Genomic DNA, 15,847 nt, shown 5'->3' with positions numbered 1-15,847 from the left:
TCAGAAGTGATAAGCATCTTTTCCCTGTATGTGTGTGTGTGTGTGTGTGTATGTGTGTTTTGGCCGCTGTTCACTAAAACAGTAATGCCGGCAGTCATTACCCGAGCACTTCCTCTGTAAGCGTGTAATGAGGTGCAGTTAGCTCTGCGTTTAAAGATTTGATTTATAACACCCCTTGAAAACCACAAAAACACTGGTATTAGCGAGTCCGCTAATGGAAGCTAATAGTGCGGTTTCAACAGAGCTCAAGATATGGATGGCCAGTCGTCATTCCCCTCTAGCATCAGTGGCCTGTGGCGCATATCTGCTATGTCGTAGGGCAGCACTCAATGTTCAAGATGTCCATTCTCGGAAAAACTTTACCTACGGCTGATCTGGAACATCCCACAAAGTAGAGGTTTCCGAGATGCTACCAACCTTCGACCACTAATACAGTCATATCCGAACATTATGAGCCCTCCTGGTTTGGAATGAACTGGGCCGGGGCGTCACAGACAGGGTTTGCTGCAGGTATAAATAAATAAGCAAGCACACCAGTCAGTTGTAGTTCAAATGATCATCATGAGGAAAGGACGACTGTCATGGGCAAATGTCCAAAAGGGCATAATAACAGGGTACCGAGCGAAGGTAAGGTAGCGTTTCGGACATCGACTTTGTGCCACTGTACCAAGAATGGACTCTTCGCACATTGAGTGCCTCCAAACGGCAAACAGTGGTGCCCCACAACTCATTGATGCCAGAGGGGAACGACGACTCCAGTGAGTGGTATAAAGCAATCAACGTGCCACAGTGGAGCAGTTAACCTCTATAATGAACACCTTCCATCACCTAATACAGACCATTCCACGGTGTCTACCACTAGTCTCATCCAACCTGTGGTGGCTTCATTTCTGAGAGATGTTCTACAGTCGTTAGAGCTCACCTACAAGAGCCTTCAGAAGTCCATTTATTATGCGTTGAATTAGCAGCAGTTCATTAAGATGCAGTAGTGCCTAACGTGCCTTGAAGGAAGCATAGGCTTGCCTCGACCCTCTCGTCTTGTTAACATTGATAGGGGAGACGTAGCTTAGCGATCCAAAAAAAAATAGGACATATTTGTGGGGCACTTTGTGGACTTTTCACAGGTTCAACTCAATTATTCCCAGTTGGACAAAGCCTCCCAACAGTCCTTCCTGACCTCGTATTTCCCTAACTGTACACTTGCTTGGTGTCTTCTAAAATACACACTGATCCAGCATCAGCAACTGTACTGTACGTACAGATCTCAATAGACTAAACGGCTAAACTGACCTAGCACTGGTGCTAATACTCAAAAAAAGCCCTCAAGGTTTTACCTTATGTGATTATTTAAGATGGAATGATGACAGGGGGCTTCTGCAGTGCAGATGTGTGGTTGAAGCCTCTGACCTGGTAAATGGTCTGTAATATCAGGCCTGTAGGTAAACCTGATCACAGCACATTCAGAACCCTAAATCTGTGTTATCTGAAGTGTTTTAGCTCCAGGGTCTCTCTCTCTCACACACATACACACAGTTACACACACACATATACACACACACACACATATACACACACATATTTCCTCTCTCCTGCTGATGACAGGCTAGTCGCTGACAGGAGGTAAAGCTTCATAAATCTGGCAGATTTACTTTTTGCCAGGCGAAGACAGAACTTCACTGTCCTCACTAATGAAAAACATGCAAGTAGTTAACAAATGCAAGATGTGCTCATACACACACACACACACCATACAGTACATGCATACACACACACAGGTGCCCTGTACAGCACAAATATGCAGCCATGTGTGTGTGTGTGTCACTGTCAGTAATGGAAATGGGAGTGGTGATGGGAATCTGTCAATTATACTTATGTATAAATGTATGAGGTCAAGACTCCATACTATACTTAATGTAATTAATGGGCAAAAGTATCTTATCATTATATATAATGTCGTTATATATAAAATCTTTGTTTTAATTACGGTGTTCAGAGCGCCACCTGGTGTCCCCAAGGCGCCAATCAGACCATAATATCTGAACCTTTATAAAACTGTCACTGAAACGTTCTGTTTTACCAGCGGGAGAACCACTCACCTTTCCTTTTTTATACCAGCACTTAAGAGTCTATTCAGAACCGAGTAGAGGCTAATGCTAATGCTAATATACACATACTACAGAAACCCAAGTCACAGCATCACATTCACCCACTATAAACCAGTTATTACGCACCAGTAGTTGATAAACATCAACAGATATCAGTCCAGAGTGTGTACCACTACACACCCACACACACAGGAAGTGATTTGACTGCAGTGTTGTAAAGGAGCTGGGAGCTGATTGGTCAGGGAGGAGATTATAAGATATTAAATAAAACAGTCATTTTTAAGAAACGTCTCTACTAAACTAAATCAGTCAGTCCAGAATGTCTTGTTATAGAAACTGATACTGAAAATAAAGAGATACTGCAGTATTAATCAGCAGCTCATCTGATCTAAACTGTGAGGCTGGATTAATTATACAAACAGAGATCAGATCGTTATCAGCTGATATTCAGCATTAAGCGACTTGAATCGGATCTGAGGGCCAAATGACCTGATCGGGATATTCGTAATTTTATTTATATTTTTTAACACAAATTTATCTATAAAAACAGCAGTAAAGTATTAAAGTAATACAATAACAAACAGTCATTTGCAACAGTCTTAATTGACTAAACTCGTTTATAGCTCTTAGTGCACGAACGATGCTCCGTATGGATGTGTGATTAGTATCCCAATAGCTTGAGTGTGCCTCATTGCAAGAGATAAAAATGTTCCACACATTTCTCTCCATGCTGACAACCCCGGTGGTCCATTTGTAACCCCCTGAGTAAGGGAGTCAATGAAATTGCTATAAACAGTTTTTTGCATTGTGTGCAGAACACTCTCAGCGCTGCCAAGATGTCAGTTCCCCTTGCAACAATGTGGTAAGAGATGTATCATTGGCTGTGTGTGTGTGTGTGTGTGTGTGTGTGTGCACTAACATAAAAAGGGTTCAAATATATTGGATTTATGTGAGATAGGTTAAATGTCATACATCGTCACTGTCACGCAAAAATGATCTCAAAAACTGCAAATTTACAGGAAAAGAAAAAACCTACGGAACTTTCAATGGAAGTCAATGTAAAAAGATTTTCTTTGAAGCATTCCTATTGGTCCATTAATCATGATCTTTTGAAACAATGAAAAGAACAACTGCCAGATTCACACCGTGTCAAAAAAGTGAAAAGGGCGAACAATGTTTTTGCGTGACAGCGACAATATGCTTTACGACAAATCTCAAACTTGCATAAAGTGCCCTACTAAAACACATAGGCCCCGTCACATTACTTGTACTTACTTGCACTCCTATTCTTTACATTTCAGCAGAACATGGGTGTTCACGAACGACCCCTATGACCGCTTGGTGCAGCCCACATTAAGTCCACATCAGATCACACTCATAAAGGCAATCATCCATGTTCCACTGTAATCCAGTGACGTACCTTGCATAAACCAATCGCAAAATAAAGAAAAAGAAACTGCAATCTATTACCTTTTTCTCTATCAGGACTGAAATGATATTGTGGGTCATGGATCTGAAATTTACAAATGTTAAACTGCTCTGAATCAGGAGAGAGAAGCTGGTTAGCATTAGCTTAGTAAGCAGGATGACAGTCTGCTCACCACAGAACATACTGACTAAAAAAGCCCACATATAAACCTTTAGACGAGAATGATTCGAGCGACTGGTGACTACAAATCAAGTGCTGTTTAAAGCAAAGAAAACTGAATTTAAAGTTTTTTCCTAATGGTTTAGCCTAACCTTTGCTTAACTAGCTTGGCTACAGCTCCACCGAGTATCAGACAGTCCATTACAGCTGCATCTGAGCTGTACTCCTGAACTCCTGAGCTGCAGACACAAGTGTTTGCGATAAAAACTCGAGTGAAGTTGGAAAGGTGAAATGAGAGACTGTTTCTACTGTGTTTGGACCCATTGGCTCACAAGCTTAAAGAGGATAATGCCTCTCAGTGTTTTCAACTGTTTTCAGGCACATGTAGTAGACTGCTTTATCCATGGTCTGTCTTTCAGTCGAACTGAGTGTTAATAAACTATGGTGGGCTTTCTTGTTTCCCACCATGTTTTCAGAGCGTCACATCAACAGTCAGTGAGCTCCCACAGCACCACCACCATGTCAATTTTTAAATACCGTCCTAATTTTAAGATATCACAAATATTTTAAAATACTGCGGTTTACAGCATTACCACTATAACTGCACAAGTCTAGTCTAAACACTTCGAGATTTGGGACAGGGCCATAGTTGCGGTCACACAAAAACCTTGTGACTCAATTTTTTCTATGCTTTTTACTTTTTGACATAATTTGAATGTGACCTTTCTGAATGTTGACCTTTCTGTGTCAGGATTTTATGATAAATGGACCAATAGAAATGACTTAAGTCAGTAAAAACTTAAGAGTAAAATCTTCCACTGAAAGATATAAAGGTTCTTCCTTCTCTTATAAAGTTGCGGTTTTGGAGATACAAGGTTATAAGGATATAAGGACAGTGATGATATATCAGTGTATTTACAGCGGTGGTAGAGACTGTTAGGCTGAACGCCCTCATCCACACAGTTTACAGTGACAGTCATTCATTATACCACTGTGTTATTGATGCCAGTGTGTAAGCAGAAGTGTGTGTGAACAGAAGTATACTCACTCGCACAACAGTATGCCGTTGTCCAGGCCGCCTCTGAAGTCCTTCTCTCCAAAACTTCTGCCAGTGACTGCCTACAACACACACACACACACACACACACGTCACATTATAAATCTGTTTAGCTAAAAAAGGGAATTAAAGAGGGGGCTCTTGTGTTCATCATTGATTTATATCCTCAGCACACCATGTTCTCTTGTTTGATGGTGTTTTATAGAAAATGTTGCATTCATTTGATCATTACAACCATTTAATTTTTGAAAGTACACGTGCATAGCAGCGTTTATCAACTTTTTTTTTTTACAAATTTTCCTCCCCAATTTGTCTCCTCTGACACATCCACAACCAGCCATGGCCTCTCTTCTAACTGCCACTGATGCAACATCCATGGCAACCAACTGCAGCACTGGGCAGCACTGTGTGGTTCTATAATTCCAGACTGTAGTCCACCTGTTTCTCTGCCGGCTTAGTTAGACCCCTTTTACCCTGTTCTTCGATAGTCAGGACCCCACAGGACCACCACAGAGCAGGTAGTATAACAGGTAGTATTTGGGTAGTGGGTCATTCTTAGCACAATGCAGTGCAGTGCAGTGACTGCAAGACATGGTAGTGTTGTGTTAGTGTGTGCTGTGCTGGTGTGAGTAGATCAGACAGTGCGGTGGTCCTGTGGGGTCCTGACCATTGAAGAAGGAACAGGGTGAAAGGAGGTTATAACTAAGTATGCAGAGAAACAGATGGACTACAGTCTGTAACCATAGAACCACACAGTGATCCTGGGTAGTATGGGAAGTGGAGCTGACACAATGGCCCGAGTTCGTTCCAGGGGTGGTCATAATATTCTTATATGATATATATATGATATATACATCCTGACATTGTATAAAAGTCGTGTGTGTGTGTGTGTGTGTGTGTGTGTTGGGAATGAGTGGTTTAGAGTACCCCGTGCAGAGTTGCACTGTCACACTCCAAAAATATTTAGATGCTGGCATCGAAACAGAGAAAGCTGAAGCAGAGAACCAAGGAACCCCACTGAGACAGAAACAGGACATGACCTTCACATGACGCTGCACAAATTCAAACACTTCCCTTTCGCTTAATTCACACACAGCTACTCCAGAGATCTGTCAGGGGCTGGGGGGTGGGGGGTGGTGTGGGGTCACAGTCCTTCTCTGTCACCACAAAGCTAACAAGCTCCGTTTAAGCCGCCCTCATCCTAGATAAATCTCCCTCTCATGCTAGTGTGAGGGTTAATGACTGTAATAGCTGGTGACATGAGGGATTTCCCTCTCTGGGGAAAGCCTCCTGCTGCCACCGGCACTGCTGGGAGGCTTATATTGGATTTTACAGGGCCATTACAATGACATAATTAAATGGGCCATTTACACACAGGCTTGCATTGTGATAGTTGGAAGAAGGCCATTGTCTTACATAAAAATACCTTACTGAAGATTATCAACACAAAGCATATTACTAATATTAGCCTGGAGTATGGATTTGTACAGAAGGCTGATTTTCCACTGAACATCAACAAAAGTTATGGTATTTGACTGACACTCGGACAGACACGCAGATGAGGTGGGTGGATGTAGCATTAGGTGTTTTGGTTATTATATAGTTAGTATATCACAGTATATCTGTGACTTGTGCAACAGTAACCTTTCTGTCGGTTCGGACAAGATGGGATGGGCTTGGGTTGCTTTTACACGTTGTTGAGCCTCGGGTTCTCAACACACCAACGCTAGCTTCTGCTTTGTCTGTCTGCAGACCAACATTATTAGGTACTCACTACTACTGACCAGGAGCACCCGCAGAAGCCATGCCATTTCGAAGATGTTCCACACCAGCTAATGGTTTAGCCCCATTGGCCAAAGTCACTTAGGTCTTCACATCTGCCGGTGTCTCTCATTTTCAACACATGGACTCGAGAATCGACCGTTTGCTGATCATCTATATATATATTAAATTAAATGCCATATTCCATTCATCTGTAAGCAATCATAATGTTTAGAGATTTAAAATATAATGTGTGTAGAGTCTCACTCTGAAATAATCAGAAATCTAGTCTAAATATCCTTTAATTATCATTTTTACATTGGACCTCATTAGTAGCTACAGTGGCTAGCAACATGCTAATGTTTTCTCATAAAAAAAAGTCTAAGTCCACTGGCAAATAATAGGGCTTTACACATCACATGACCAATTTATTTGATTGGGCTACCCTGTTTAAAAAAACAGCCTGGTCAACTTAAGCTGGTAAAGCTGGTTAAAAGTGTAATGGTTTAGCGGGTTTACCAACTTGACCAAGCTAGCAAACCAGTATAACCAAGTCTGTTGAAAAGCATGACCAAGCTTGTGAACCAAGTTGGTTGACCAGCATGACCATACTGGTCGACAAACATGACCACGATGACCACCAGTATGACCATCTTGACCAAACTGGTGAAACAACTTTACCAAACTAATTAAGCAGTATGACCAGCTTGCCAACCAGCTAGGTTAAGTTGTCCATGACGATAAACCTGCTAAACCATCAATCAACTCAAATGAAAACATATGCTATGCTGGTCAAGAGATGAACTGGTTTACTAGCTTAACTAGGGAATGTTTTTGCCTGGATGACCAAATTCTTGACCATCACTGGCCAGCTTAGACCCTCTGAAACCAGCCATCAGCAAAAGCTGGTCTTGAGATGGATTTTCCAGCAGGGTATGTCTGACTGGTGTTTGACATTCAGAAACAGTGCACAGACAGAGGCTAGAGGCTTTTGGGATTTTAGGCCCCATTAAATATATTACACTGGGCCCCACAACCCAGTTCTGCCAAAATACCCAAGTAATACATTTTAGGGCCCATGTCAGTCCCAGGCCCTTGGAAACATCCTAACAGTTCTGCCAAAATATCCAAGTAATACATTTTAGGGCCCATGTCAGTCCCATGCCCTTAGGAATCGTCCTAACCCCCCCATACCCACAGAGACGGAGATCCTCAGAGAATGTCTGGGTGAGCAGTCCAGTCCAGTCTGACTCATCTGTCCTTATTCAGGCTGCATTTAACAGCAATCTTGCAGATTTACACTTTCTCAAAGTCAATGACCCTCCAGCAGAACAAATTACACACAGACACACACATATGCACGGCATCCGTCTGCAAATTTCTCTTAAAGAGTCCCTGGACAGCGCTGTGAGTGGCGAAGCCATTTAGCTGTGATGAGGGATGCCTAGTAATAGCGGACAGATCATCTGGCTGCTGGAACAATGAGCACTGACTGGACAGCCAGACACACAGCAGTGTGTATTTGTGCAGCTGTGGTGAGGGAAACATGAAGTGGCACCCAGCACTCACACTCGAGCACACACACAAGCCTACACACACAGCTGGTCAGTAGCTCTCAGTTTCACTCAGTGTCTTGGCTGTGCCTCGTCAGTGTCTGCAATTCACACAAAAGAAAAGGACTGCTGTGTGTCAGCGAGAAACCAGACAAGTCCGGCTGAGCTGCCCCAGGACCCAGAAGCTCCAGGCTTAAGCGTTAGTGATTAGAGAGTGAAAGAGAAAATACTGCGTCCGTGTGTGTGTGTGTGTGTGTGTGTGTGTAACGAATGACTTGCATGTAGCTACTACTATGGTGCAACAGGGTCGTGTGGGAATTGAGAATGCAACTGAGGAATGGTTTGGTTTCCCATCACTGCAAATGCAGTCAATTAGTCAAAACATGTCTGGTGTCTGAATGTAGCTTCTTTTGCTTAGCCCTGGAGTGACGATGCTAAAAACTGCTGGGTATTATTTTTCTGCTCGAACACTGGATTGAGTTTGTCGAGTCATTTTGCTGGGTTGCTTATACTGGGCCACTGGGTTATTTGCTGTGGCAGAGGGAAGGAGCTTAGGGGTAATTTTAGCTGATGGGTTAGTGTCTGAATCTTTATTTTTTTTACATTTTCTTTTACATTTTAAGTGCATGTGGCTTAAACCATCCAAAAAGCAATTTTGTCAGTCTTTGCCCTGATAGCAAGAGGATAGCGGACCACTGTTGGCCCACTAACGGAAAAGCAGGCAGTTCACTGGCATGTAGCTCCAGTTTTCTGGATGGCCCCCCGGCGGTTAAACAGAGCGTTCGAAAAAATGCCACTTTTTTTATCGCCTGCTTCCCACCAACAGTCCAAGTTTTTTACCTTAATACTATAAAAGAATAGTCTTCATTATTTTTTTCCTTAGATGTTTGCAATATTTATCTGAAATGTGTCATTTTCTAAAATAAAAGTCTCTGTGCATTTATCTGGATGATCCGAGGGTGGACCAGTAGTGGCAAACCATCAGTTGGGTGTCTGAAACCCTATGATCAAGCCTGTTTAAGACCATTTAACAAGCTGACCAGGTCTACGGCATGTGTGTGACTTAGTCATGCAGTCTGCGTGATGCGGTATAATAACAGGTGCAGTATAATTTCCCATTGCTTGTTAGCTACATTAGCCTTGTAGCTCTCATAGCTCCATAGCTTGAGGTAGCTTTGATTTCCACCTGAATATTCCTTTAAGATCACAGTGTTGGAGTGTTTCAGCCGAGGTGGGTCAGCAGTGGGTACGGCAGTGCAGCAGGAGTACACGACATCAATATGAGTAGAAAGTGTGAGCAGCTGCTCACCTGCATGACTGCAGAAATGGCTGAGTCATACTCTTGGTCTTTCTCCCTTCTGTCCCCCCCCCCACCTCACACACACACATTTTCACACATTTTCTCACACTAAGTCTCTCTTTCTGCAGTGCCATACATCTCTGACTCTTGTAAGCTAAAAACAGATCAGGTAATGCAGCAAACGGAGAGGTGTAATACCTGCTGTGGTCAGGAATCAGGACACACACACACACACAAAGAGACTACAACATGAATAATGTCTCTCTTTACACATTCAGCCTCTACTAGTCACACTGTAGGGTAATTGCTGTCTTAGCTTTGTTGGTGGTGGAACCGCTGGTGATAATTCATTAACTGGACTGATTTCCTTCCGGATTCTTCTTCTGGAGTCAGTACTACTGGAGATGTTCTTACATCTGACACATCCATTAGTGCCAAACTAATATGAAAAAAAGTTGTGGGCAATACAGTTTTAGCGTCTAAGAATTCATGTAGGGTTTCATCACATCAGCAGCCGAGATCACAAGCTCAAATCCTGGCAAACTGCTGGCGTCCATATCAACAATGTTGTCTGCCAAAATATGTAGCAGTCAGCTACCTCCCATACACCCAACACTGCACTTGCTTGGTCTTTAGACTAAGTCTTCTAGGACTTCAGGCTTTACCTGAAGCCATGTGGTCCACACTTCAGACCAAAGGGTAACCCGGTGAAATCACAAGCACCCATGCAGCACTGATTAGGGCTTCCCTTTTCTTCAATCCTAGATGTTGAAAAATCCGCTCCATGTTGACATGACTGCATCATGCAATTCCTGAAGATCTGCAGATGCATTTTTGCAGGCTGTGAATATCCTGCTCTACCACATCCCCAAGGTTTTCTACTGGATTCAGATCCTTGACTTTGACTGAATTGACTTTTGCTTTGATCATGACATGGTGCATTATCAGGCTGGAGGCAGACATCAGAAGATGGGTAAATTGTGTCCATTAAGGGATGGACATGGTCAGCAACAATACTCAAATAGGCCTAGATATTCAAGCAATGACTGACTGGTCTTAACGGCCCAAAGAGGGCCAGGAAAACCACACCATTACACCACCTTCACCAGTCTGGATGTTTGATGCAAGGCAGGTTGGTTGCATTGATTCATGCTGCTGGTGCCAAATTCTGACCATATCATCTAGGCATGTGCCTTAGCAGACAACGAGATTCATCAGGCCAGGCTATGTTTCTCCAGGCTTCAATTGACCAGTCTTTGCACCGCTGCAGCCTCAGCTTTCTGTTCTTGTCTGACAGAAGTAGAACCCAATGTTGTTTTCTACTACTGTCACCCATCAGCCTCAAGGTTCGAGATGTTGTGTACTCTGAGATGCTGTTCTCCAATGCTTTTCTGCTCACCACAGTTGTACAGAGCCTTTCTGTCAGCTTCAACCAGTCTGGCCATTCACTGTTGATCTCCCAGTTCCCAGAAGGTAAATCGATGACTGTCTTACAAATGAGTCCTCAAGTTTTGTTCATTTATTGTCGACAGCACTAGAGCAGGCAGTGATATAAACCAGATAAAGCCCATTTACCTTCGACTTTCCTTTAATGAAGCCCCACCAATGCTTCCACAAAGCAACCAGCTATTAGTGAGTCAGGTCACAGGCCAGAAGACCTGCCTCCAGCATTCCAGAGGCAACAACACTGAAGGAACTACACAGAACAGTAGCTTCTGGCTCATACGCCGCCTTTCCTCCAAACCAGCAGCGCAGGTCGTCCCAGGCCACTCAATTAGATGGTGGAATGTGTCGCTTTTGTTGTCCGAATGGGAATGTGGTCCCGGTGCGCGTCCGCTCTGCTGCAGCAAACAATCGAAAGATGTTTCCTTTTTTCAGCGAACAGGCTCCCAGCAGGACGTTTTAATGACATAACGGAGACCATTCTCATGGCTCTGCGTCCAAGTTTACCACTTCCCTGTCTTTGTTGCGCTCTGAGAAGGAGGGAGGCTCCAGTCCAGCACAACAGAAGGAACTCACTACTGAAGCAAGCAAAAACACAGTGCATATTTTCTCATGAGAGAGGAGCGTGGGGAGCTTGTGCTGTTAGTGCCAGAAGGATCTGAGCACTCAGAGAACCGATAAATAGTTTTAAACAACTCAGGAATGTGCAACATAGTTCCGCTTAAAAAAAAAAAAAGGGAAAATAGAAGTATGCAGTCCGGCGGTCTGTTACATGCCTGAAGCAGTTTGGTTACGATGCTATGGGGAATTAAAGATGAATGACCCTGCTGAAATCAACACTTGCCTGCGAGACTAAACCTTGTAAAAGGCACCCATCAGCTGAGCATCAACACCCGACCATAACACAGTAGCATGGCCAAGAATCTGAGAGCATGAAGATTAAGACCCACACTGCTCATATTGTACCTTCCCCGTGTCCTGGATGTGAAGGGGATGCAGGTGATCCATCAGCAAGTTCATTTACTGCAATTAGGCCTGTTTACTTCCAGACCTTTGTTCCTCATGGATCAGTGTACTACCTCTTTCTAGGTTTGGGGAAGGCTGATATGTAAACATTAGGGTTGTAAATTGCATCACGGTATTGTGTGTCTAGGTATCGTGGGTATAATAAGTACTTTAACAACACTTAACACCTGCATGTATCACAGCGGACAGATTTAGGCCAAGAGAGGCTGTAAACAACAACAACCAGTGCATAAGCTGTTGCTCCCACATTTGCAAACTGAACAACAGACCTTCAGTGTAAATCAGTGGTTTGAGCCCGACAGTGGAATAATACATATTTCTACCGTCCTCTAAAATGCAGATATCCACGTACTGATCCCACTGTTCTCATGAAGTAGAGGAGAAGAAACTGCATGTTATTTTCTGGTAATTTTGACTTAACTTGTGGAAATAATGACTTACTTTCTTTTGATTGGGCCATTTCTTGAGATTTAGACTCATTGTGTCAGAATATTTTTTTCTTCTTGTGATTATGATTTATTTTGTCATATTAAAAACATTTTTCTTGTGATTATGAATTATGTTGTATAATTTAGGTTAGTCTAGTGATTATGATGTATGTCAAAACAATGCCTTTTTTGCATAATTCCGATTTTGCAGATTTTATTTCTTTTGAGAATTATGATTTTTAAGTCATATGATTTAAGTCATATGATTATGACTTACTTTGTCAAAATAATTATATTCATCTTGTGATGGCAATCTCGGTTATCTTATGCTGGTAAATGTCAATTGTGAATATGACATTTTGTCAGAATAATGACATCTGTAATGTGATTATGACTTTTTCTGTCAGAATAATGAATTTCTTGTGATTATGACTCATGTCAGAATAATGACATTTTTCTTAAGCTGTTGACTTATTGTGTCAGAATAATACAATTTATTCTCTTGATTTTGACTCATGTTCTCAAAAAAAGGTGCCTGTAAACAGTATATACAGTGTGTGCAGAATTATTAGGCAAGTTGTATTTGAGAGGATTCTTTTTATTATTGAACAACTATAATACAACTATGTTCTCAATCAACCCAAAATAAATATCAAAGCTTAATATTTTTGGAAGTTGGAGTGGGTTTTTTTTTTTAGATTTTCTTAGATCTCACTTGTTTATTTTCACCAGGTAAACCAATATAACAAAATTTAGAAATAAACATTTCTGACATTCAAAAACAAAACCACAAACAAATCAGTGACCAATATAGCCACCTTTCTTTACCATGACACTCCTTCCATCCATAGATTCTGTCAGTTGCTTGATCTATTTACAATCAACATTGCGTGCAGCAGACACCACAGCATCCCAGACACTGTTCAGAGAGGTGTACTGCCCCCCCCCCCCGTAGATCTCACATTTTATGAGGGACCACAGGTTCTCTATGGGGTTCAGATCAGGTGAACAAGGGGGCCATGTCATCATTTTTGTTACTGGCCAGCCACGCTGTGGAGTATTTGGATGCATGTGATGGAGCATTGTCCTGCATGAAAATCATGTTCTTCTTGAACGATACCGACTTCTTTCTGTACCACTGCTTGAAGAAGGTGTCTTCCAGAAACTGGCAGTAGGTCTGGGAGTAAGTCTTGACGTTTTATCTTATGTTTCTTGTTCAAAGGTGGTCATTTTTCAGCCTTCCTTACCCTGGCCATGTCCCCGAGTATCGCACACCTTGTGCTTTTTGATACTCCAGTAACGTTGCAGCTCTGAAATATGGCAAAACTGGTGGCAAATGGCATCTTGGCAGCTTCACGCTTGATTTTCCTCAATTCATGGGCAGTTATTTTGCGCCTTTTTTTTTCCACACGTTTCTTGCGACCCTGTTGGCTATTTGCCATGAAACGCCTGATAGTTCGGTCATCACGCTTCAAAAGTTTGGCAATATCAAGACAGCTGCATCCCTCTGCAAGACATCTCACAATTTTTTACTTTTCAGAGTCCGTCAAATCTCTCTTCTGACCCATTTTGCCAAAGGAAAGAAAGTTGCCTAATAATTAAGCACACCTTATATAGGGTGTTGATGTCATTAGACCACACCCCTTCTCATTACAGAGATGCACATCACCTGATTTACTTGATAGGTAGTTGGCTTTCAAGCCTATAGAGCTTGGAGTAGGACAACATGTATAAAAAGGATGATGTGATCAAAATACTCATTTGCCTAATAATTCTGCACACAGTGTACTATCACAGTAACAAGTAGCTGATAGAAGGTTGGCCCATAATGCCATAATTAGGTTGACATTTCACGTTTTTTCTTAATATTTATTCCTTTAAAAATAGATAATTTGGGCAAAGACTGCATTTCGATTATTATGTGAAAATGTTCATGATCAGGGTTGTTACGGTGTCAGTTTCATGGTAAGTCACTGGTTCTGGTAGGGCAATGGTTCTGAACCAATGTTATTTGTGATCCCTCCCTCATTTGCTATATTGCCCACTCTTAAAACATATATTTCCAAATATCTTACCCCAGATTTCCCTAAACATTATATTATATATTAGATTAGATTATATTAGATTATTGTTGATTAATACAAATAAAAGAACATTCAGATACATAAAAAAGCTAATCTCCGCTCAGGGACAGGGAGACTTACTGTGCCAAAACAAGTCCCATCAAGTCCTCCTCAATGCCCAGGGCTGAGCGGCAGTATCGGAGGCCAGCAGTGGACAGATCCACGGTTGAGCAAGAGGCCTGTGTGTCCAAGACCAGATTGTTGCTCTCACTGAAAATGGACTTAGCAGCACCCTTCTGGGCTCAGCCAATGAAAACAGATCCTGCCCATTGCCACAGTAATCTCCCATGCCTTACCTCTGAGGGCAACAGGCCTCTGAACTAACAGCCCTGTACTGCAGGTTTCTGGGACAAATCCCTGTTGGATTTCAAAGCTACGAAAGTGCTAAGATTGGAGGTAGACAAGTGCTTATTTCTGCCTCACACACATTGACACATCTACAAAGGTGCCACCCGTGCTACAAGCCTCGTTCACAACTCAACATGTTGGTCAACTCCAGTTACTGTGTTTACTTTCTGCTAATACAGGTTGCATAATCCTGCAAGAAGGTCTTAGATGAGGAACACATACGACACCGTGCTCAATGGCAGCCAGCCAAGAACCTGGCAAAATCACTTTAGTGTGATGATTAGCGGCTAATCTCCCTCCTATTGAACCCCACAGAGATGGTGTTTACAGGGCCGCACGATATGGAGAAAACAGTCCCACTACAGTTATATTGCTACACACTGTAACTGACTCTAACGACTTAATGTGACTGGGCCGTTAGCTCGGGGCTAGCGTGTTCGATCAGGACACTCCAGCTCAGTTCGAATTCATTTTTTGGGGCAGCAAACATACTGAACACCAAAATACTGCATACCCTCCGAATTCAAATCAGATGCAGGCCTCAGTTCCTGGATTCAAGGTCACATTATTTCACTTAAACACGTAGAGTTGAAGCTTTAACAGCCATTTAGAAAGCTTTTCTACTGTGGGTGTTGTAGTGGTACAGTTGCTGCGGACGAGCCTGTTAGCCAACTATGTCCATTGACCAGCTCAGCTTACACTAAAGTAGGGCAGAGGACTCATTGACATAATCAATGCCATCAATGCCAAGTCATGATTATGACTCTCTCTCTGGAGCAGATAAACATAAACCTATTGGCACCATACTGCCTAATGCCAGATGTGGGCAAGAGGGGCATAAAGCCCCCAACCAGCATTGAGCTGTGGAGCAGTGGGAGAACTGTGTTCTCTGGAATCCATCCAATACTTTTGAGATGAGCTAGGGAGTTGGGAATGAGGTGGTGTGGTGATCCTCCTGACTTCAGTGATGCTCTTGTGATTGAATGCAATAAAATCCTCACAACAACGCTCCAAAAATTAATAGAAAGCTTTTCAGGTTCTCTAACAGAAGAAGGACAAGGCCTTTTTGTAGGAAGCTAAGAACGAGTAGGTGTCCCAATACTTTTGTCCATATA

General features: G+C 42.5%; 1 protein-coding gene across 8 annotated transcripts in view; it reads right to left on the bottom strand.

The window, feature by feature from the left end:
* The window catches only part of limch1b (LIM and calponin homology domains 1b), a 143,851-nt gene that overhangs the window by 86,120 nt on the left and 41,884 nt on the right, over positions 1-15,847 (bottom strand). For all 8 annotated transcript variants that reach the window (XM_072663690.1, XM_072663687.1, XM_072663691.1 and 5 more), the window contains exon 2: positions 4,742-4,812. In XM_072663690.1, coding sequence (XP_072519791.1) covers positions 4,742-4,812 — 71 coding nt within the window. The remainder of the gene's footprint in view (positions 1-4,741; positions 4,813-15,847) is intronic.

The sequence above is a fragment of the Salminus brasiliensis genome, chromosome 19 (genome assembly GCF_030463535.1).
Source record: "Salminus brasiliensis chromosome 19, fSalBra1.hap2, whole genome shotgun sequence".
Classification (NCBI taxonomy): Eukaryota; Metazoa; Chordata; class Actinopteri; order Characiformes; family Bryconidae; genus Salminus; species Salminus brasiliensis.
Note: the sequence above shows the minus strand (reverse complement) of the source record. Positions and strands in the feature narration are given on the sequence as shown.